The sequence below is a fragment of the Emydura macquarii genome, unplaced genomic scaffold (assembly GCF_026122565.2).
Source record: "Emydura macquarii macquarii isolate MOO-44397 ecotype Brisbane River unplaced genomic scaffold, CSIRO-AGI_Emac_v2 contig_1644, whole genome shotgun sequence".
Lineage (NCBI taxonomy): Eukaryota > Metazoa > Chordata > Testudines > Chelidae > Emydura > Emydura macquarii.
This window is the reverse complement of record NW_027131781.1, coordinates 1,542,767-1,564,165: the sequence shown is the minus strand read 5'-3', so window position 1 is coordinate 1,564,165 and position 21,399 is coordinate 1,542,767. Positions and strand designations below refer to the sequence as shown.

General features: G+C 46.6%; 1 protein-coding gene across 7 annotated transcripts in view; it reads left to right on the top strand.

Annotated features, from left to right (window-relative positions):
- The window catches only part of FRMD5 (FERM domain containing 5), a 305,266-nt gene that overhangs the window by 246,778 nt on the left and 37,089 nt on the right, over positions 1 to 21,399 (top strand). For all 7 annotated transcript variants that reach the window (XM_067555447.1, XM_067555446.1, XM_067555443.1 and 4 more), the window contains 3 exons: positions 1,105 to 1,228; positions 3,211 to 3,298; positions 19,271 to 19,359. In XM_067555447.1, coding sequence (XP_067411548.1) covers positions 1,105 to 1,228; positions 3,211 to 3,298; positions 19,271 to 19,359 — 301 coding nt within the window. The remainder of the gene's footprint in view (positions 1 to 1,104; positions 1,229 to 3,210; positions 3,299 to 19,270; positions 19,360 to 21,399) is intronic.

Here is a 21,399-nt window from a genome sequence, read left to right as displayed (position 1 = left end):
TAATGCGGTGGATCCCGCCACATGGATCCTCCAGTTTTCCCTAGAACAGGGTCAGCACAGTAGAGATGGGACGATACCGTGGAAAACCATTTAATAGATTATTTATTCACACTTTAAAATGTTCTACAGCTGTGTCCATGCCACTCTCAGGCTTGTTTTCAAGCAATATTCTAGCAAATTAGTATACGTGAATACTACAGACTTCACACGTAGAAAGGTGAGTTTCTGCAGTGGAATCCTGATTCTTCGTGTTCTGCTCGTCCAGTCGGGACAGGGCTGCCCCATGTGAGCAACTTGTCATCTCAGAAGAGCCCACCCTGCATATTGGCAGGGAACTGCTTGGGAATGCACTGCAGGCCGAGAGCAGTTCCTGGGATTGCCTGGTAGAAGAATTCTGAAGAATGAGCACAGGTGAGGCAGTGACCATCTGCTCACAAACAGAGAGTGAAATTCACGGATAAACGATTCCTTACAAATCATTCACCTAACTGTTAAGTATGAGCATCAGCGGTATCAGTTTTCCCATGTTGTTTCATCATGTGATGAGCCTTATCTGTGACCCGGAGTCAGAGGTTAATTCACTCTCCATGCCTGTTCGTTTTTTGATCTCCCTGCTGAGACTAGGGCCCAGCTGTGATGGTGGATTTCTTGTGTTGTGGACACCTGGGAACTGGACAGAGACCTATCGAACTAATTCCACACAGGCCTCCAATCACCCAAGCTTGCCACCGGCTTGGGCTGAACTGGTGATCTGACCTCTACCCTTTCAAGATGCAGAGTATCCTCCATCCTCACAAGTATCAGTGTGGGTTGAAGGTACTCATCCCTTTGGAGGATCAGGCCTCTGGAAGGGTACTGCTCTGTATCCCATTGCCAGCCCCCTCCGCTAGTTAGTCCCTCCCTGTAAGCTTTGTTTGGAGAAGAAACTGTTTCCAACAAAACCCACTACCATGAAAATCCACAAACCCCCTTTCTGTGCAGATTCCCTTTGATTTTTAATATGTAACCATTTTTGTGGGGGGTTTTTGCAGTTACTTTAGAAATGATCTCACTGTAAATGATGAATACAATGAAATAACGTTTAGCCTTTCTTTCTTTTCCTAGCGGAGATTGGGGACCATGACCCTGGAAAGCACCCAGAAGGCTACAGCTCCAAGTTCCAATTTTTCCCCAAACATTCGGAAAAGCTGGAAAGGAAAATTGCAGAGATTCACAAAACAGAACTCAGGTAACATTAGCTTTGGGGTTTATCATCTTGTACTATATAAAGGAGTCACACGTGCTGATTAACTTACTGGTATTTTATTTACTATCATTCCTGTTCAGGGTTTTTAAGATAGCAGTTCTGTGTAATGGGATGAGTAGCTTTATTGCATTTGTACATACACTAAATCAGAAACACAATAAGAGTTTCTTTTGGTAGCATAGTTCACGTTTAATAAGCAGGAAAAAGATTGGAGACTTTCTTAAAATTCAGGTCAATTTACTAAGCACTATTTGAAGCATTACAGCAAAACAAAAAATAAAAATATTCTAGAGATAGGAAATGGCATCTAACACCAAATCTCTAATAACTGAAATAGGAACATAATAAAACTGCCTACAAAAATTACAAAAAGTGCTTTAAAAATGTAGATAATCAAAGAATCAAAACCCTGACATCTTCTTTATCCTTCTTATCATCTTATCCATTTACATCTTTAAGATGAGATTTCAAACGGCGGTCCTGACCTTTTGTAGAATTAAAGAGAGGGCTGAAAGTGGTCTCAGTGGAGTACTGGGCATATCGTTTCCCAACAATGGAATGTCATTAGTTGGTAACAGAAATGTCTGTCCCAGGCAGCTTGTATCACTGCGTTCCTAATATCTCCTTGCTAGCCCTGGCCCATCTCAGAGGGTGTCTCTGATTTTTTTTACTTTTTTTTTCTGAGTCTTCATCTCAACCCAGTTTAAGGCTTGATTAAAGATCTGATGGCCCTTTCTTATCGAGCAGGGATGGTAAGCATATTCCACCCTGGATAAACTTATTCTGCTTTCCTAAATTCCCCCTGCAGTTTCAGCTGCCTGCTCTCTTATTCCCATCCTATTCTGGGATGAGGTGTGCTATATAAAAGTAAGATATCATCCTATTATGAGATACCCATTATAATAGCTGTATCTTTGTTTATGACATATGTCAAGCCACAATCTATTACGCTTTAAATCCAGTCATAAAATTGCGTGAAGGTGGCCCAGGCAATAAGGCCTTCTAACTTACCTGCAAGATAAGAATCCAGTGTGGACATCCTGGAAAGCAGAGATCGTAAAGATGTTCTTGTGGCACTCTGGGAAGGAGTTCTGAGCTGTCCGTGGTCCATCGGTAATTTAGTGAGCTAGCTGTCACATTCCCTAATAGTGAGTTCTGTATTTGTTTTTAAACCTATACACGTGTATATGTTACGTAATTTGATGTGACATAAAATGGACCTGTCATAGAATCATAGAATCATAGAATATTAGAGTTGGAAGGGACCTCAGGAGGTCATCTAGTCCAACCCCCTGCTCAAAGCAGGACTAACCTCTGCTATATCATCCCAACCAGGGCTTTGTCAAGCCGCAGCTTAAAAACCTCTAAGGATGGAGATTCCACCACCTCCCTAGGTAACCCATTCCAGTGCTTCACCACCCTCCTAGTAAAAAACTTTTTCCTAATGTCCAACCTAGACCTCCCTCCCTGCAACTTGAGACCGTTGCTCCTTGTTCTGTCATCTGCCACCACCGAGAACAGCCTAGCCCCATCCTCCCTAGAACCCCCTTTCAGGTAGTTAAAGGCCGCTATCAAATCCCCCCTCACTCTTCTCTTTTGCAGACTAAACTAGACTGTCAAACAGCTATGAAGTGGGTTGGGTTCTGCATATAATGCTCTACAACCAAGTGAAATGCTTAGCACAGCCTGGGCTGACTGCATGTAATTAAATCTTACCTTTTGCAGTGGCTCCTTTACCCTGTTCCTCTTTAATGTTGGGAGACTATCTTCTCTCCTGCTACAGCCCAGCTTGCAGAACACGGAGGATAACAAGGAGTCCTCTTACAAGAGCCTGTTTTAGATTCAATATGCTGAGTGAGGTCAAAGAAATCTGCTGGATTTGATGCCTGTCATTGTTCATGGAAACTGTGCACATAATGACTGGCCCTGATGTTCACACCTTTCCCTAATTTTCTTTCTTCCAGTGGTCAGACGCCAGCTACTTCAGAGTTAAATTTTTTAAGAAAAGCCCAGACCCTGGAGACGTACGGGGTAGACCCACACCCATGCAAGGTAAGGCTTGTCTTTCTTGTGTTAGGTTTTCAGCCTTGCAGATTGCTAGCCGGTGACAAGTTACAAAGGTTACATTAATTGGTTCCAAGTACAGCCATTTATCATCGCCAGCCGATTGCCTCGCATGCCATTTGCAGGGCTGTGTGCTGGTGACATGTTCTATATATGGCATGCAGGCCCTTTTCCAGGGGTAGGCCTGATTAGTGGTCCCTTTGTTCGCTTGGATTAAAAATAGCATAAAGGTTTTGTTCTGAGCACTGCTGAGAAATTAAGCCACCAGAGGAAACGATCGGAAAGTCAGTCTAAGGGAAGACAAATACAAGAACCTGGTCAATCTTCCTTTGCAGCAACATGTGCTTTTGAGGAAATGAAAGGTCAATAATACGAGCGAGATCAATAGGTATTAATCTGCCAGAGGGGGGCTAAATTCCCATCATTCCCTGGCCCATCATTTAGTTTTCTTTTCAAAATGGCTTTTATTGACTTTGGTACCGTGGCCATTTCATCTGGTCGAGGATGTGTCCCATAGACTTCCATTCCATGTGTCTGCGTGTGAGGCAGTGTAAAGCAGGCAGCCAATATGTGCAGAGAGTCGCTGTCTTTGCTCTAGTGCATTTATGCAGCACACGTGCATGGCAGTGGCTAGAAAATGTGGTAATGTTTGAGGGAGGGTGATTGCCCCATTCACTGGCATTTTCGTGCGCTCTGTTAGCTGTCAGTACAGGGAAAGGCCAGTGCAGAGTTGGGACAATGAATTACTTGGTCAGTTCAGTTTTCCTAGTTTGTGAACTCGAGTTGCATTGGGCTGTTGAACTGATAACCCTTGTCTTTCTTGGCTCAGCACTGGTATTTCCCTACAACAGATCCGTACTTCAGACCTTCCTCTCCTTTAGGCTCCCTTATGCCTATCCCTTCCAGATACACTTATTCCACATGTCTGCTTAAACTAGCCCTTCCCAAGGAGTCATTCTCGAGCCGTGCTGTGGAGGAGGATATTCAGGCTGTCATTAGTTCCAGACATTGCTGAGAACACCAGCGCTAACAGAGATAAAAGCTGAGCCACTGGTCAGGACACTTGCCTGGGACTTAGGAGGTTAAATTACCTGCTCCACCACAGACTTCCTGTGTGACCTTGGGCAAGTCACTTAGCCTGTCTGTGCCTCGGTTCCCCCTCTGCAAATCAGGTTGGGGATAACAGCACTGCCCTGCCTCGCCTCACAGGGGATAAAGACATTAAAGATTGTGAGATGCTCAAATACTGTGGTGATGGGACCATGTAAGTACCTAGCCCGGGTAGATAGTGAGACAGCCTGAGGAGTTTCAACTCTGTCTGCTCTGTTTGACTGTGGGGCGCCTCTGCCCACTGTTATGGCATTGAACTCCATTGATAGGAGCAGCCAAGTTCAACCCTTGTTAAGCCCCAAACTGTGGTCGACTCCCCATTCAAAGGTCTTCTTTACATTAGCCTTTTGTCCTCCATTGCTATCACCTGTTCAGTCCATCAGTGGGTGCAACCCATAGGAGGGCTAGTGTCTGCCGCTGGTGGAGCTGAATAGCTCAGAGCAACGTGTAGGTGCCAGCAGCATTTTAAACGCTGTTCCAACTTGCCCACTGAGTGCAGGTTGCAAAACCTGGTGCTTAACACTTCAGCAGCTGCCAATACCTTGCCGTCCTCAGCACTCCTATCTTGGCTGCCACTGATGGAGATGAAGCCGCGTTCGCATTCGTGGGAAATCTTTGGGACCATTTCCTGGCCAAGACAAAGCCAAAGAGAGCTCAGCCACACTTCGTTAAAACAGGTTTGAACTTACGTGATCCCATCCAGGGAACAACAGACTTCAACCCCCATGAGGGTGAGAGCTGCTGGCTCCGATGTAAACAAAATCAACAGCAACCAGAAAGCCTGCAATCTGTCAGTCGCTGACTGGGCTCAGTCACTCTGTGGCCAGGATGTTTTGTTGACATGTAGGGTGCTGGAGGCCTATAGAAGAAGGCTAGTTAACAGTCACATGTGCCAACATCCAGCAGAGATAGTGAAAGGCTGCGCTCTGTTGCTATCTCAAATTCTCATCAGGAACCATGACTATGTGGCTGTAGCCAGAGTGGAGAAAACATTAAAGTCAATTACGCTGATGGCCTGATGCTGAATGTGTGAGAGTCGCTAAGAGATCTTACGGCATGCCATCTGCACATAAGAAGAGCAAAGACATTAAGAGAGTTGCTCTTACATTTTCTTATTAGCTACATAGAGTTCATCTGGGTAGTTTTCTGGCCAGCATCCATATTAATGTTCCTACTAGAAGAGATGGAAACAGCAAGAGAGATGCAGTGTAATAAATAAAGATCTCTCTCAACTTCGAGACTGTTACTAGGCTGGGAGAATCTGGGGCATGCTGCCCTGGGAAAAGTGAGGAAGGGGGAATCATACTGATATAATTAAATAAAGGTATCTCCACTGATCTGCTACCTAATTTAAGGAGGAGGAGATGCTTTCATTATCTACGAGTGATCAGACGCCAATCAGCGGAATTCCAGAGGTATTCCACGGCCGCCCATCCAGTGTTTGTTCCCTAGGCAGGGAAAGCTGATTAACTGATGGTGCGTTGGACACAGAGGACCGATGCTTTCACTGTTCCAGAAGGGCAAACGCTAGTTTACTTAGAAGCAAGAAAGGCTGGTTTTTCCTGTGCTCACAACCACTTCCAGTTTATCAAATTTGTGGGACTCAGTTATGCCGCTGCGTGGAACAGGAATAAACACGTGAAGTAGAGCTGGTTGGAAACATTCTGATGAAAACATGGTTAATCAGAATTTCCCAGTTTTTGCTGAAATCCAAGTGCTTCATGGTGATGGTTCAGTTTTAGTGGAGTTGCCCTGGAACCCTGCCTGCCCCAGCAACCCCCCTGATTTCCTTGCCAGCCCACGTGCCACGCTGCCCCAGAGTCAGTGACCCTAGGGCTCCCAGAACTCATTGCTCTGGCCGGGCTGGCAGCCGGCTGCGTCCCTTCCACAGAGAATCCTGGAATGTTGAGTTTTTGTTCCAAACTGGAGTGAAACAAAACTCTGAAGTATTGCAACCCTCCATGAAATGGAGTCCTTCTCCGCACCAGCTCCAGCATTCAGCCAGAGACTTCGCTGTCCACGCTTCATCTGGATATTTGACCTAAGGCTGAAATCCGCTTTGGCACCGAGCTTGAAGCACAGAGACTGTCTCTGCGGTATCCTGGGGCACCTCTGGCTGGAGTCTCCTCTGTAGTCAGACACTGCTCACAGGCCTGCGCCCATTGAAGTCAATGTCCGGACTCCTGTGGGTTTCAGAGGGAGCAGACTGGGCCCGTTAACTTACACAATCTGCACGTCTACAAACCGGCGCTTTCCCTGCCTCTCCGTCTTGCCAGCTGCACTTTATTCGGTTGCCGTGTGTCGGGTGGTGCTGACTATGGAGAAGTCACTTAAAAAGCCTCCCACTCACTTTCCCTTTTCTGCCTTCTTCCCACTTCATGGCCATCACACTAGGGTGTGTCAGCCCGGCAGCTGGGAGGTGTGATTCCTGGAGTGGGTAGACGTTCACTCAACAGCTCGGCTCGAGCCAGTGCACTAAAAATGCCAGTGTGGCCACAGTGGCACGGGATGGTCATCAGGCAGCTGGCCTGAGCCACCGCCCAGCCTGCTGTGGCCGCACTGCTGTTTGCAGGCGCTATCTCGATCAGAGCTGTTGTGTGTACATCTGCCTGAGTGGGGAACCACGCACACAGCTGCTGTGTAGATGTGCGCTAAGACTCAGGACTCTGCCACGGGGGGTTCTGTGTCACCATCTCCTAGACACTGCCTTCTGCATAGGTATGGTGCTTCTGGCTAGTGCTTACTAGAGACACAAGAATTTTCAATCTACCCCATGCTTCGGTCTGGTCTACGTTAGAAAATTAGGTCAGTTTAACTACATTGCTCAGGAGTGTGAAAAATCCACCCCCCGAGTGGCATTGTTAAGCCGACCCACGTCCCCATGCAGACAGCAGTAGGTGGGGGAGGTGAATTGCCTATGCCATTGGGAGAATTCCTCCCGTCAGCGCAGGTAGTGTCTACACTGAAGCGCTACAGTGGAGCTGCAGCGGTTTAATTGTAGACAAGCCCTCAGTGTCTTGGAACTTATTTTTAAATCATTATTACAATTAAACATTAAGTCTCTTTGATCCAAGCCAGTGCTAAGCTGTTGTTCCTCAGGGTCCAGAGGAAGGCTAATGTTACACATCCCCGGGACCGTGAGCTCTCAGTCCATGTGACTGCAGCTCGGTACGTAGAGCTGCGGTCCCTGAAGCCAGCCTCTGGCAGTATCTTTCCTTGATATAAACGTTTCCGCATGATGATGAGAGAGAGAGAGACTTCCCCTTGATCTTGCTTCTGTGGGAATCTTTATGCAGGCCTCAGTCAATCCCTTTCGAAGCCTTTCCTGTGAATTTCAGGAAGCAGGATCGTGATACAGATGCTTCCCTGCTCCCTTCCCTTCCACGTTCATAGGCCTCTTCTCCAACTCCCAGGCCTGTTCAAAATTGCTTTGCAGCGTCTTAAAACTATCCACAGACTTGCTGCTTTCCCCACGCTGAGCTGATTACATCCATCCACACTCCTGAGCCTTGGCCTTTGCCCTGACACCGTCCCCAACTCTTTTGCTTGTGCCGCCTCCTCAGTCTGGGGCTCTCCCCGTCCTCCCTGTGAGACACTGACTCACTTTCTCTCTCGTCAGTCCCGTCTCTTTGGCTGAAGACACTGAATCAGACGCTGCAGTACCCTCGGGAAGGCTGCTGTGTACAGTACATGTTCTGCAACGAGCTGTGATTGGCGGGATTCGTAACTCGGTTTGGAGAAAGAGCCAAGGCGTTGGAGACGACTGCCTGTGCCTGGGGAACCCTTGTGCGCTCCAGCTGGCAAGGACGGCCCTGCGTGTCTTCCATGCTTTGCCAGGGTTTTCTCTCGGCATGCTGCAGCCAGCTGCAGTGCATAGGGCTAGGAGGAAACGGTACACGTGCTATGGGCTGGTGTTCATTCAGGAAAAACACATTTACTCGAAGGCATGTCTGCACTCCAGGTATGAGAGCCGCATAGCTGTGGTGCTGTAGCTATGCCGCTATACACTCAGAGTGCAGAGGCCGATTACAGTGTCTGAAGGGGTTTTTCCTTCGCCTGTAGGAACTCCACCTCCCGGGTGACCATGGCTAGGTTGACAGAAGTGTTCATCCACTGACCCAGCTGCTTCTACGCTGGGGTGAGATCAGCATAGCGATGGCACTCAGGGGTGTGAGTTTTTCACTCTCCTTAACACCTTGGCTACGTCACTCTATCTTTTATATGTAGACCAGGCCTATCACTCCTGTATTCACACCCACGTTAAATCCCCTTTATACTGTCAGAGCCGCGTCACTGAGAACCAGGCCCACGATCTTTCATTTGCTTCCATTCATTTTATTCCTGGTTTATTTTGTGACCCCGACCATGAAAGGAGTACTACCCCTGAGCCCGTAGGGTTCTGTGAGTGTGTGTGGGGGGTGCCGGGGAAGGAGCCCCTCGAAGGAGCTGGAGCGTAACTTCTTGCCGAGCAGGTTGTAGTGAGGGACTGAGCCTGGCTGGTGATATTAGCTGAGAGCCTTGAGAGCTCTTAAGGCCTTTCCTCCTACACGCAGCGGGACATGTTTTGGTGTAAGATTCTTCCTGAAATAAAACCGTTCCCTTTTTGTGTACTTCAGATAGTGCGTGTGCGGGTTTCACCAGTGAAAATATCCGTTTGGGAGCATTCCAGCTGGGGAAGTGGCTGTGTAATCTTGTCCGGGGACAACTCATTTCTAAAGAAAACAAATTCCTGGATAAGATGTGAATATATTAAATCTTAGAAGTCAATAGATGATAGAAGAAAAGTGGCAATTAAAGATATAAATCACTTGGCTGTTATATAGCCCTCGATTGAAGAATGTGTTTAACAAGCAGGCAGAACTATGGGGATGGTTTCTGAAGTTTCTCTTTGGATTATCTGTAGGACTCAGAGTCACGGGAGTGAAATATAAAAGAGTCCGGCTGTGAAGATAATCTCTTTTCTGCAAAATAATAATCCAAAAAAATCACAACCTCCTTGTGACCCAGTTCCATTCCTGGTGACCCACGAGTCCCGTGTCAGTTCAGTGTGCTAAATATGTTATGGAATATTCCAATCTGCCAGTCCTCTCCTCTTCCCAGAGGGTCCTAGAGATATATTAAACATTAGATGTGAATCGGAGGAAAATTAAAATGGGACTGTGCTGTGAGAAAGCATTTGTCATCCTGAGATTCTTTGTCTGACAGGAACAGTGCTACATCACAGATGGTGCATTTAATATTTAATCTACTTTTTAAAAAAAAATACTACATTTAATTTATATTAATGTGGACCATCTCCTTTCAGTGACTTATGTTTAACTTCTATTTTTATTTTTTTACTGCAACATAATCTTTGTTTACTTGCTTCAGAATGGGTTGGTTCTGTAAAAAATAAAAGTATAACCCAATAATAAAAATAATTATTAATAATAATTTGTATAGCATTTCCCCAAATCCCTCCCATCTAGCCAAAGTGCTCTGGGCACTGAACAAAGAAACAAAGATAAAGTGTAACCATTTCAAAAGCCCCTAAGTGATTTAGGAGCCTAGATCCCATTGAAAATCAATGGGGCACAAGAGCCTGTGTCGATTAGGTACTTTTTAAATGTACCCAAGTACAATATAACAAAAATGTAATAAAATGTCACCCCAATACATTAAATCCAGTAGGCGCTCATACCAGATGAAGTGCAAAGATCACACCTGCAGAACGCAGGGACCATGCATGGAATATGCCAGAGTATGTCTAATTAGAATGACCCTGGCTTTAAACTGTAAAGAACTGATCCTTTCCAGGAGGTTAATAAACAGGGGCGCTGTCAGAACAGGGGCGGGGAGAGGGGCTACTTCCGAAATCAGGGGCCACGCGTGGACATCCTGCCCTTAGCCCGCCCTTCTCTTCCAAATAAGTGCAAGAGCTTTGCTGATCTCCACCCTGGCAGCTTGATACATGGAGAGAGGCAGTTACCCAGGTAACCATGTCCCAAGCCCTTTAGGGCTTGAAAGGTTAAACCAAGTTTGGGTTTTTAGTGGCTTTTTAGAATGGGGAAAGGAGTTGTGGGTTTTGGGGGGACAGCACCCCAGAGATCCCTGCTGCAATGCTCTATTGCCTGCATACTTCGGCCAGGCTGCTCAGACCCACCAGTAGCACGTGGCCTCTCATTCCTGGTGGAGATCAAATAGACCTTTAGACTTGGATGGTCCAAGAGAATGGCGAGATTCCAAAGTCGAGAGAGCACAGAATAAAGAAGGCAAACAAAAAGTCCACCTTGAATTCATTCTCTTATGTCGAATGCAGTTTCCTGTGTGTTCTTCCTTTAATCAATTAAAATAGACCCAGGACGTGGGGCAGAGGTGAGGGGGAGGAGCTAGAGCTGGTGAGAAAAAAGGCACCTTTTCAAAACACGAAGCTGCAAAACCAGCGTGCTGCTTGCTTGCTTGGTTCTTCCACAATTTCACTGTCCCCTCAGTCGAGTGCTTGGCTCCTCGCTGACGTCAGGGTCCTGCCAAAACGGCGTGGTCAGGCCAGTAATGTATATGGTAATCTGTAGGCTGCTGAGGAAGGCTTGTAGTCAGTCTGCTGTGTTCTCCCTTGGTCACGTTTTTGGGTACTCGCAGTGGTGATGCACTGACTGTTCCCGACCTGTGTTTTGTTTGTTGTTTATACGTCCTTTGTGTTTCAATGTTTTATTCAGCAGTTTCTGAGAACTGTTACGCTCGCTGTAGCTAATCTCCACCCCACAGCTATCTAAACAGACAATAATGGTTTATTTTCTATTTCTCTCATATCTGAACCAGCTCTGTGATATTAAAATAAGATTAATAATAACACCTAGCTCGTATCTATTGCTTTTCATCAGTAGCTCTCAAATCACTTTCCAAAGGAGGTCAGTGGAGTTATCCCCATTTTACAAATGGAGAAACTGAGGCAGAGGGAGGTGAAATGACTTGCCCAAGTTCACTCGCAGGCCTATGGCAGAGCCAGGAGTAGTCCCAGGCCAGTGCTTTGTCCATGCGACGAGAAGAGTCCTGTGGGAAACCTTTAGCCCCGTGCCAAAGAGACAGGCAGAACTTCCTACAGCTCGGGAAAGGAGAAGAGTGGAAGCTCCGTAGAGTCACTAGAGGCTTCCCAAACTGGTCTGGTTTACCGGGAAAGTGCTTGCAAACCACCATGATGGGAGCTACAGAAAATCCTCAGACAGATTCTTTGTTAAATATTTACAAAAGTTTGCTGCAAAAGGTCCCTTGTAATCAGTTCCCTCTATGCTAGCTCTGAACAGCATAGTGGACTGGTACGTTTCAATTTAACATCATATTTTGGGCCAGACCCTCAGCCCATTAAGGTTACAGCACAAGGCAGCCTCATACTCAGCTTAATCATAGACCGTAGGGCCTGGAAGGGAACTTGAGAGCTCAACTAGTCCACATCGGTTTTAAAATGTGATGCCTAGAACTTGGCACAATATTCCAACTGAGGCCCCTCCGGTGCAGAGTAGAGTGGAACAATTACCCCCTGTGTCATGCGTAAGACACTCCATACATATTCAACATGGGATCCACTCTTACCCCAGATCCTTTCCAGCAGTTCTGCCACCTTGCCTGTTATTCCCCATTTTGCAGTTGTGCATTTGATTTTTTCCTTCCTAAGGAAATTAGCTGGGTTTGGCATGATTTGTTCTTGACAAATCCAAATTGGCTTTTCCTTAGAACCGTATTATTCTCCAGGTGCTTACAAATTGATGGTTTACAAATTTGTTCCTGTGTCTTTCCAGGTATCGAAGTTAGGCTGACTGGTCTATAAACTGACACATCCTCTTTGTTCCCCTTTTTAAAGATAAGTACTTCTCCAGTTTTCTGGGACCTGGCCCATTCTCTAGGAGTTCTCCAAGATGATCACGAAGGATTCCAAGATAGCTTCCGCTAGTTCCTTAAGTACTCTGGGCTGAATTTTGTCAGGTCCTGCCTACTTGAATACATCTAATTTAGCAAAATATTCTTTAACTTGTCCTTTCCTTCTTCTGGCTTGTCTTTCTTCCCCCTTGTTACTAATATTAGTTGTGTTAAGCATCTGGTCACCGTTAACCTTTTTAGTGAAGACTGAAGCAAAATAGACATTTAACACTCGGCCTCCTTGGTGTCATGTTAACAAGAGCCCTAGAAGTGAGGAAATCCCTCAAGGATGCCCTGGTGGCTCCTATGCAACCTTCCCCGCCTCCCGCCTAGGTGATGCAGCCCAGGTGAAGGGGGACTGGCATGGCATCCCTACATCCCGGCAATCCATGGCTTCCAGACTAGTCCTTTGTGGGCAGCCGACATAACGTAGACTAGCCTGGAGAACTGGCCGTAGGACCAGAGGACGGAAAGGTGGCATGAAATCTCCTTTGTGTCCCCAAATCCTGAACTGCACCAGGCACTTCCAGGCTAGTTCTTGGGCTCTGGCCCGTGGTTAGGAAGTATTCTGTGTTCAGCAATGCTTTCCTCATGTAAGACATACAGCCTGAGACACATGGAGATCATTTCACTATCTCAAGCCATGTCTGTAGAATGTCAGACAGGATTAGTTTGGGATTAACGTGGTGCTTTGTGCTTAGATTGAGGTTGTTCAGCATGCTTTTTATTTTTGACCATTCCCCCTTACCAGACTGAGATCTAATCTGGATTTAAAACCAATTTATTCACTACTCAAATTCTCGAGATCTAATCAGAGAAACTAGCTGCCAGCATGGCTTTGACATGTCTTTCAGGTGAGTTTCTCTCTGCTTTGTGGGGCTGAAACACAAGGACAATAACTGAGATTTGTGTTGACGTGATGGAAACACCCTACAATGTTACAACTCTGCACATCAGGAAGCTGTAGTCCCTTGGCATGTGCTGAGCTCTGGGCTGCAGATTCTGGTTTAGGGCAGGTGGGCCCCCTCCCCAGGTTTGCTGATTTTTTTTTGGGTGCTATTTGCTATCAAGCAGGGCTTTGGTTTCGGTACGGATATTCGCTAGACCAGCCTTGTTGCTTGATGTAAATGTAAAGCAATCCTTAGCTGGTGTAAATCAGTCTCACTCCATCGAAATCTCTCTGGTCTTCTACCTATGTAACTCACCGTGGGCAAGACATCCGTTAAGGACAAGTTGATACAAGGCAGGTGCGCAAAGATATGTAGAGTTCTGCTGATCCGTCTACTTTCTCCAATTAATGTGTGCTCCACTGACTTGTTCTGTGCACCCATCAGCATGAGGGTTCTCTTAAGTGTCCTTGCATGGCAGGGTCAGAAGCCCGTAGGTAAAATAATAAACCCTCTTGAGGAACCCATCACTTGAGTGGATTGATAGAAGGAGAAAGCTTACACCTGAAGCAACAGCTCAACGCTGAGACATGGAATCAGAGAAATGCAGAGAAAATCCAGCCTGTCTAGAACAATAAAGCTGAGACATCGTGGGATGTTAGCATGATGGCCACCAGAGTTACACGCTGACAGCTGCGCGTTCAGTGCAGCGTACAACTCTTGTAAATGGACTCAGCGTTGTAGTGCTTGGATTCATGTGAGAGGCTCTCCTGTCTCCTTTGATTCCACAGAGCAAATCGAAGCCCAAGAGGTGACTCCACAGTGATGGGTGTCTCTGAGGATATGTTTCTGAAAAACTCAGTGAGGGGCGTTTCGGAGGTTTGGTCAGTAAATGCTACTATGTAAAAGGAGTGATGGCTGGACGAATTATACTGAGGCAACTTCACTGACTGGAAGGGCTCCCTGGGTAGATGAGTAAGGAGCTAGTAATAGACAGGCGGGGCCGAAGCACTGCCCCATCATCCTGTTACTAACAATAACAAGACGTACCGAGTTGCACTCAGTCAGAGTGATCACAGGTCACCGTGCTCTGAGTGGATGATAGCCAAACTCCCCAGAACCTGGCCACGGGGGTGGGGAGCTGCAGCTTTATGGCCTGATCCCCTGGAAGCCCCTTTGCCCCAATCCTCTGGGTTCAGGCTCTGTGGGGAGAGATACTGGAGGGCTGTTCTTGAGCAGTCCTCAGTGGGGGGGGGTCCATCGCTGCTTTGGCTCTTGCAACGGCCTTCTCCATTTCTCTCTGGCATGTGGGGCAGCCCCAGGTGGGATGCCAGGGTTCAGGCGGACCAGTGAAGAGGGCCACGTCTGTACCTCGATGGTTAGAGCGGCAGGGAGAATACACAGCTCTGTCAATGGAGCAGTGTGATGGAGACTCATGAAGTTCCCTGCTTCAGTGGGGGCTTTTCCTGTGTAGGGGATCAGGTGGCCTTACTGACATCCACTGTGTCTGGGACCTGTGTGAGGGATTATCAGCTGTTCTCAGATTCACGCTGTTATTTGACTTAGGTCACCCATAGCACATTTCACTTCTCTAATTACACTCCGAAGCACTAGTTTGTAGAGGCATTTGGAGGAGATCTGTCTAATAGAAAACAGTTCCCTAAGCAACTGGACCACACGGTGCCTGCATGCTACAAGTATGATCATTTCTTGTCCAAGTTTCACCCAAATAGCACCACCCCTCTAAGAGGAGAGGATGAATCCGGATATTGGCACAAGATTTGTCTTGTGCCAGAGCCTGCCCGTGATTTCAAGAAGCAATTAGTACTGTGCATTAAGAGCTTTTTGACTAGAATGAAAAATGTTTCATTTCTAGGCACTGTGTGCCAATAGGAGGCCTCCCGGGTTTGACAGTACGAAGTTAGAGCTAAATTACAGCTGCAGCAATTGCTTATTAGACATGCTTATCCGTTTTTGTGATACACGCTCATGGTTCTTGGCCAAAAATTCAGATCCAGATTCCAGGGCGAGGAGAGTTATAGGCCCCTCTGTGACATTAAATTATCTGTGCAAGGAGCGAAGGATAGCGGAATAATCCATCTGTGAGCACAGCTAGCCCCAAAAGTCTCAACCATGTCAAGAGTCACGCAAGGGTAACCGTGTAGTGTAATGTAAGAGGACTGACTAGAGGAAGGCACAGTGATGGGCCTTGCACTGGCTATGGCATAGGTTCGAAGCTAATGAAAAATCTGCCCCTTGTTTTAAATTCCAGTGCTGTCAGTACCCAACACACAGTCAGAGTGATCACAAAAGCTTAGAACTACAGGTTACCCTTCTCTGAGTGGAGGGTCGCCAAACTCACCAGAACCTGCCATCAGTGGCTATTCGGTAGCAGTTACAATGTCAGGGTAGACTTTCTCCAAGGAGCTATCAGCAGCTAACTGCTCCCACTCAGCAATCAAAGGGATCTGGGCCTCTTCTGAGTTAACAGCTACACTTCCCTCTTAGGCAGAAGAAGAAAAGGATTTTGATTTTGATTTTGCATTTAAATAAAGTGGTATTAGCTAATGGCGTCAGATGGGTCTGAGTGCTGGGAGATTGGCAACTCTTTGGTTTTTTCCCTACATGAATTCTTTACGTACATGTTTGTTGTCTTTAGAGTTATGGGATGTGCTGACTGTATGGGCCCCAAAACCTTGAACCTGGTTGACCTGTGCTCAGCAAAAGTGTATGGCAAAGTTGGCTGCACATCTCCTTAACACCCATCTCCTGATCCTGGGACTTGGACTTCAGAGCTGCTGTAATTTGTACTGGGAATACATTGCCTGGGGATCAGCAGAGCATGACATCTTCCAGCTGTTACCTCTCCTGTCTCTGCTGTCCCCTCACTGATATGAACAGATTGTATTAGGGCCCCGGATCTGACTCAGTGTGCTGTGTCCTTTATGTAGGTCTAGGTAGACCTCGCTAGTTAGTATGTTTTATCTATGTTTTTTGCTGTTTAACATTTCTGTTGTTGTGATCATAAGAATATAAGACCGGCCATACTGGGTCAGGCCAATGGTCCATTTAACCCAAGATCCTGTCTTCCAACAATGGCCGTTGCCAGATGCTTCAGAATGAATTAACAGAACAGGGCAGTTCTTGAGTGATCCATCCCCTGTTATCCAGTCCCAGCTTCTGGCAGTCGGAGGGTTAGGGACACCCCGAGCATGTTGGCTAATAGCTAAACCCTATGTAACTCTTCGTAGTCAGCTCGTCAGCTTTGGACTTAAGTATCTGGAGTAATTTTGTATCATCTGCAAACTTTGCCACCTCACTGTTCACCCCTTTTTCCAGGTTATTTATGAATATATTGAACAGCCCTGGTCCCATATCCTTGGGAGACCCCACTATGTACCTCTCTTCACTGTGAAAATTGGCTATTGATTCCTACCCTTTGTTTCCTATCTTTTCAACAGTTACTGACCCATGAGAGGACCTTCCCTCCTATCTCATGACTCTTTGCTCAAGAGCCTTTGCTGTGAGACCTTGTCAAAGGCTTTCTGAAAATCCAAGTTCACTATATTGACTGGATCACCCTTGTTCACATGGTTGTTGGCACTCTCAAGGAATTTTAATAGATTAGTGAGGCATGATTTCTCTTTACAAAAGCCGTGTTGACTCTTCCCCAACATATCACGTTTATCTGTGTAACTGATAATTCTGTTTACTGTAGTATCAATCTGTTTGCCTGGTACTGAAGTTAGGCTTACTGGCCTGTAATTGCCAGGATCACCTTTTGAGCCCTTTTTAAAAATTGGCATCACATTAGCCTGGTCCAGAGGTTGATTTAAGCGGCAGGTTACATACCCCAGTTGGTAGTTCTGCAGTGCCGTATTTGTGATGGGTTTGTCTTGTTACTTATGTAGGTAATTGTTTATTGTGTATCAGAGTGGTGGGGTAGGGAGCCCTGGTCTTGTAGCAGTCCCCAGCTATTGGCATTGCCACGAATCAGCTCTGTTGTTTGTGGGAGGGGGCAAAGGTTGCTTTTGGCTACTTCCCTCCCCTGGGTCCTATGCTGGCCCAGACCCAAGTGTTGAGAATTGAGCTGATAATGAGGAGCTGGGTACAGCCTTGGCTGGGGCATGACTCCACACTAAACTGATCCATCTTTAGGCACTTTTCACATTTACAGGGCTGGCTGTACCCGTGTCCCTTTCTGCTGTCTCTGAGTGCAGCCCCTCAGCCTTTATGCCCTCCCCTGGTTTGAGGTAGATTCTTCGATTCGCCCACTTCTTGACCAGGACCTAGGTACTACATCCTGTCTGTACCAGCCGCTATGCGGTCTGGGCACTTCCAGTTCTTCCCTCCAGGAGTCTGTGGCCAGTGACGTACAGCGTCCCAGAACAGCCCCTGCCAACAAAGGCATTGTTTATTTAAAGCAGGAACAAAGCGTTAAAGAAGACAGGCTTTTAAAACCACGTCTGCCTTACCTAGCGTCTCACCGTCCCCCGATGGTGACCTAGCAGGTCTTGTGTCTCCATCCTCCCACCCCACCCCACCCCACCCTACCCGAGCCTGTTTCTCCCCGAAGCTCTCCCTAACCCTAAGACTGCTCCTTGTAAACCCACCCGAGCTCTCTGTTCTCTTGTGTTTGCAGGGCCGTGGTAATTCCTGGCTAAAGCAGTCTCGTAGGCTGGCCAGAGGAGGAGTGAATCGTTCTGGCTGTTGTCGCTGAACAACTCTCCCATGTTTGCTGTTAAGTGGCTGCCTGGAGCTATTCCTCTCCTTCCTGCCTGTATCCAGACAGACCCCATGGAGTGAAACCAGTGTATTCATGCAGCAAACGCCATCCCCATAGCCAGGCCAGCATACAGCATTCATAAATGTACAGGACAGCTCCATGTTGGTCACAACCTTCACACTGTGACTGTACGATTCTGAGCAATTTCAATGTGTCAGCAACATCGTAACTGTCTAGAATTCAGGCAGTTCACACGCGAGTGATCATCAAAAATGCCAGTCCTTTAAAAACTCTCAATAGTTTTTGCTCAGCTAACCTGCCATCTCTAATCCCTCCATTTCTATCCCCGACTAGGAGCCCTGCCTGTAATCTGCCCCTACCGACATCAGCATCTGACAGCATATATCAGCATTCATCGTCATGGATGATAGACAACGTGATCGTTCATTATCATATGAGGGAACATACAGTGAACATTTTCCATGCTGATAATTCAATCGATCTGTTGTATTCATGCAGAAACAACTCACTGGTTTGGATTCAGCCTTCCATTAAGGCCGTGTAGTGCTGCTTTAACAAAAGAATGAGTTAGAAGAACAGCGAAGAAATAAGCCAGAGCCACATTTTCAGAACATTCCAGAGCACCAGTTTCAAAACTCATTGTCCGATTTTTACCGAACTTCCCAGAAAACTGTACCTTGAGCTGACATTCGGCATATAGAATTTCAGTCAGATCAGAAGCTTTTGAAAGAAGTTAGGGAAAAAGCATGAAAATCCAATGTATAAAGGAAAGCAAGCTTCAGTCCTAACTACGGAGTGCCACTGCTGTCCATAATATTTTAAAAAGTTGACGTATGTGTTTTCCACAAGTGCCAAAACAATTAATTAATGTTAGCTTCACTAGAGCCTAATTGTTATGATTAAATTAAACTGCTGGCGTGCAATGGCCACGACACTAATGGTTGCTTTTAAAAGTGGCTTGATGCTGGTCAGCTGCACCTCTTGTAAGTGCTGTTCAGATCTGAGGAAACCAAAAGTTGAAGGTTTCCAAGTTTATTAATGAAAGAGAAGGTGACATGTGGGAACGAGCTCCATTGTTTAGTGCTGCACAGTAAATCAATAGTACCACAGGTGTTATCGTTGGGTTGCATTTTCTGCTCATAGATTCTTCTGGACTAGCCTTGTTTTTTATGCTGCTGCAGACTCCCATCTATAGATCTAAACAAAACTGCCAAGAACTGCTCTGTTGGCACAATTAACACCACCTTACTCAGGACTGAGTATTGCTCTGGACTTGTAAACTCTGCTGGCGCTGCAACGTTTTGATGAGATCTTATTTTGTTCCAGGACGTGTCAGGAAATGCAGCATTTTTGGCCTTCACTCCCTTTGGTTTTGTTGTTCTGCAGGGAAACAAGAGAATTCACTTCATCAAATGGTGAGTTTCCCCATGTTCTAGTGGTTATTTGTTTAAAAGGTTTTTATCAAGCACTGGTAACTCACTGCATTATTTCTCCTGACTGCAGCACTAAGAAATGTATCCGAAGGACAAGGATAAAGCAAAGCATTAGCGGTGTTTCCTCAAATACAGCAGTGTCCCATTATAAATAGTACGAGTGCCGCTTGAGCTGTAAGGTTAGATTTTGAAAAGTGCTTAGCATTGACCTGACTTCACTCCCGTTGACACCAATGTTAAAACGCCTGTTGAAGAAAAGGGAAGCAGAGTTAAGTCAATGCCAAGCGCATTTGAAAATCCCATTCACAGTGTCTGCCATGCAGGTGTTAAAATTCACTGAGGAGCAAAAAAGCTGCTTGGTCCAACAAATGGCACTGACCAGTGGGATTGCTGCGGGTGTCCCTTAGCCTCTGACTGCCGGAAGCTGGGACTGAACAGGGGATGGATCCCTTGATAACTGTGCTGTTCTCAGTGCTTAATTTGTGCCAGGGCTGAGCCCCGGCACCTCTGGGCCTGCTGCATCAGTTCTGAATGGAAAAAAAGGTTTGAGCCCCAGCACCTCTTTCATTGAAAATTAAGCCCCACCTGTTCTGTTCGTTTCCTCTGAAGCACCTGGCACTGGCCACTGTGGGAAGACAGGACACTGGGCTAGGTGGACCATTGCTCTGACCGTATCTGGCCATTCATACGTTCTCATTGCCAAGAACAGTGACTGGAATTTAGTTCTGAATTCCTTGTTGGGAAAAAGAAGAGAAAGGAAAGTTTGGGATGGCTAGAAGAGGAAAACCAGAAAATCAGTGCTGCTGTGAGAGGAGTCCTGGACCCACAGTGACTTTACCCCAGGAGTAGCTCTTGCTAGGAATTTCATTTGTTAGAAACTTATTTAGAAATATTGAAATGTGTGGAGCTAGATTCTGACCTTAATGATACTTATGTCAATCAGAATAACTCAGTTCAAATCAGGAGTCACTCCAGCTTCACCACAGAGTCACTGACTGCCTCCAAGACCCCTTTTATGTGAAGGGTTAGTCGTCAGGTGTGGACGGGTCCTGAGCGTTTCTTGCATGTTCACCCCAAGCACAGTAGTAAGCCACATGTCTCTGAGTGTTGGAGCATTGGGGAGAGAATAAAAAGCTCTCTCCTCCTTTCCCATTGGCGGAGGTTTGAGGGGCGGTTTGTCCTGCAGTGGTCATTTCTCAGCCACAGAAATCCGGGTGTCTCTCGGGAAAGTCCCATGTTGGGCTTAGACTGCTGGGAAGAGACCCGTAAGCTTATCTCTCCTCCACCTTCCTGCTTTGGCTCTCAGATCTTTCATGTTTCTTCCCATGAAAATGTGTCTCACATGCTGCTGTTCTTTCTGCTTCGATGGCCTCGTAGGCGCTGTCCTACATCTCCTTGACCCTGGCACCTCATCCATTGGACTCTTCTGCCCCTTTGCTAAGTCAGACACACAGCTTTGTAACTGCGTGTGGAAGGTGTTTATATCAGAGGGCAGTTTCCACCCCATCCACAGTGTAAACGAGTCCATGTTACTGCAGCCTCAATACGTGCAATGGGCAAAATTCACCTGAGGGCCTGCCCGAGATCCTTTGTATCCCTGAAAGCAGCTTCCCATAGGATCTTAGAGAAAATCCTGCGCTTTCCTTTGCAGCCTGGGCGGCAGAACTGATGCATTTCCACTGTGCATTTGCCAAGGTGAGCAGGATTTTAGAGTGCTGCTCCGAGGGAGCAGAGCCCCCTGCACTGAGCCAGAGGATTTTGCTGCTCTGTCAGGGTCTGTGTGGCATTCCCAAACCCAGTGAGAATACAGGGCCGTTTCCCCAGGCACAGAGGCCCTAGTGGCCAGCCAAGCGACTCGTGCTGGGGAGAAGGTTTGTCCTTTGCTGAGCAATTAAACCGGGGCTTACGAGCCAGATTTTTAAAGGTATTTAGTAATTTAAAGATGCAGATAGACACCTAGAGGGATTTTCTGGCCTTCAGAGAGAGAGAGAGAAACAGGGCTTTGTGCAGGTCATATGAACT